We start from the raw sequence: 711 nt of genomic DNA on the forward strand, positions 1-711 counted from the left end.
GTAAAACACCTTCCTCCAAGACCTGTTGCAGATTTTTTACAATGTCTTCTAATTCAGAGAGTGTTTTAGAATCGTTCAAGAAGAATGAAGGGTTCTCCACGAGAGAGGAATCAATCTTGTTTAAATAGGAAAGCCAAGTCGAAACTAAGGTACTCCTATTGTTCAAAAGGGCATCCTGAGAAGACTGTGATAACAAACTGTTATACTCATCGACAAGATGTTCAACTCTAGTAACCACCAATCTGAAATTACGGAAGGCATTGTACTGCTCAAAGCATCCGAGTAGATCAGAGCTGTCAGTCGCAGACGAAAGATTTATTTCATTAAGAGGAAATCCTGTTAACTGAGCCAATATTCTGATTACCGAAGTCTTTCCAGATGACGATGGTCCAACTAGGATGCACAGCCATTGATTCTGCACACAATGTGCAACAGCTTCCAGATTTTGACGGATTTCAGGCAGAATCTTCAACTTCTCACCGGCAATATTAGACTGAGTCAAATTTCGTTTAATGGCAGCAGTTCCAACAACTAAGTACCCAGGATTTAGCTGAACCCGAGGATAGGGATTTATAGAAGGGTTTTTATCAAAAATAGCCTTGTAGATACTCAGAACTTCTTTACGGTCGGTTGCAGTACGCATTCTTTGAACATACAGAACATTGAGAAAGCTTTCAACTTCTAAGTCATGTATTGCCTCTGGAACGACAC

General features: G+C 40.2%; 1 protein-coding gene across 1 annotated transcript; it reads right to left on the reverse strand.

Annotated features, from left to right (window-relative positions):
• Positions 1-7: 7 nt before the first annotated feature.
• Positions 8-703, reverse strand: LOC109131736 (midasin-like; the record flags this gene model as incomplete). The annotated part of the gene is made up of 1 exon (XM_019242910.1): positions 8-703. A coding segment is annotated over one exon (696 nt), but the record flags the coding sequence as incomplete, so codon positions are not given.
• Between the last annotated feature and the right edge of the window lie 8 nt (positions 704-711).

The sequence above is a fragment of the Camelina sativa genome, unplaced genomic scaffold (assembly GCF_000633955.1).
Source record: "Camelina sativa cultivar DH55 unplaced genomic scaffold, Cs unpScaffold03932, whole genome shotgun sequence".
In the NCBI taxonomy this organism is placed as follows: Eukaryota; Viridiplantae; Streptophyta; class Magnoliopsida; order Brassicales; family Brassicaceae; genus Camelina; species Camelina sativa.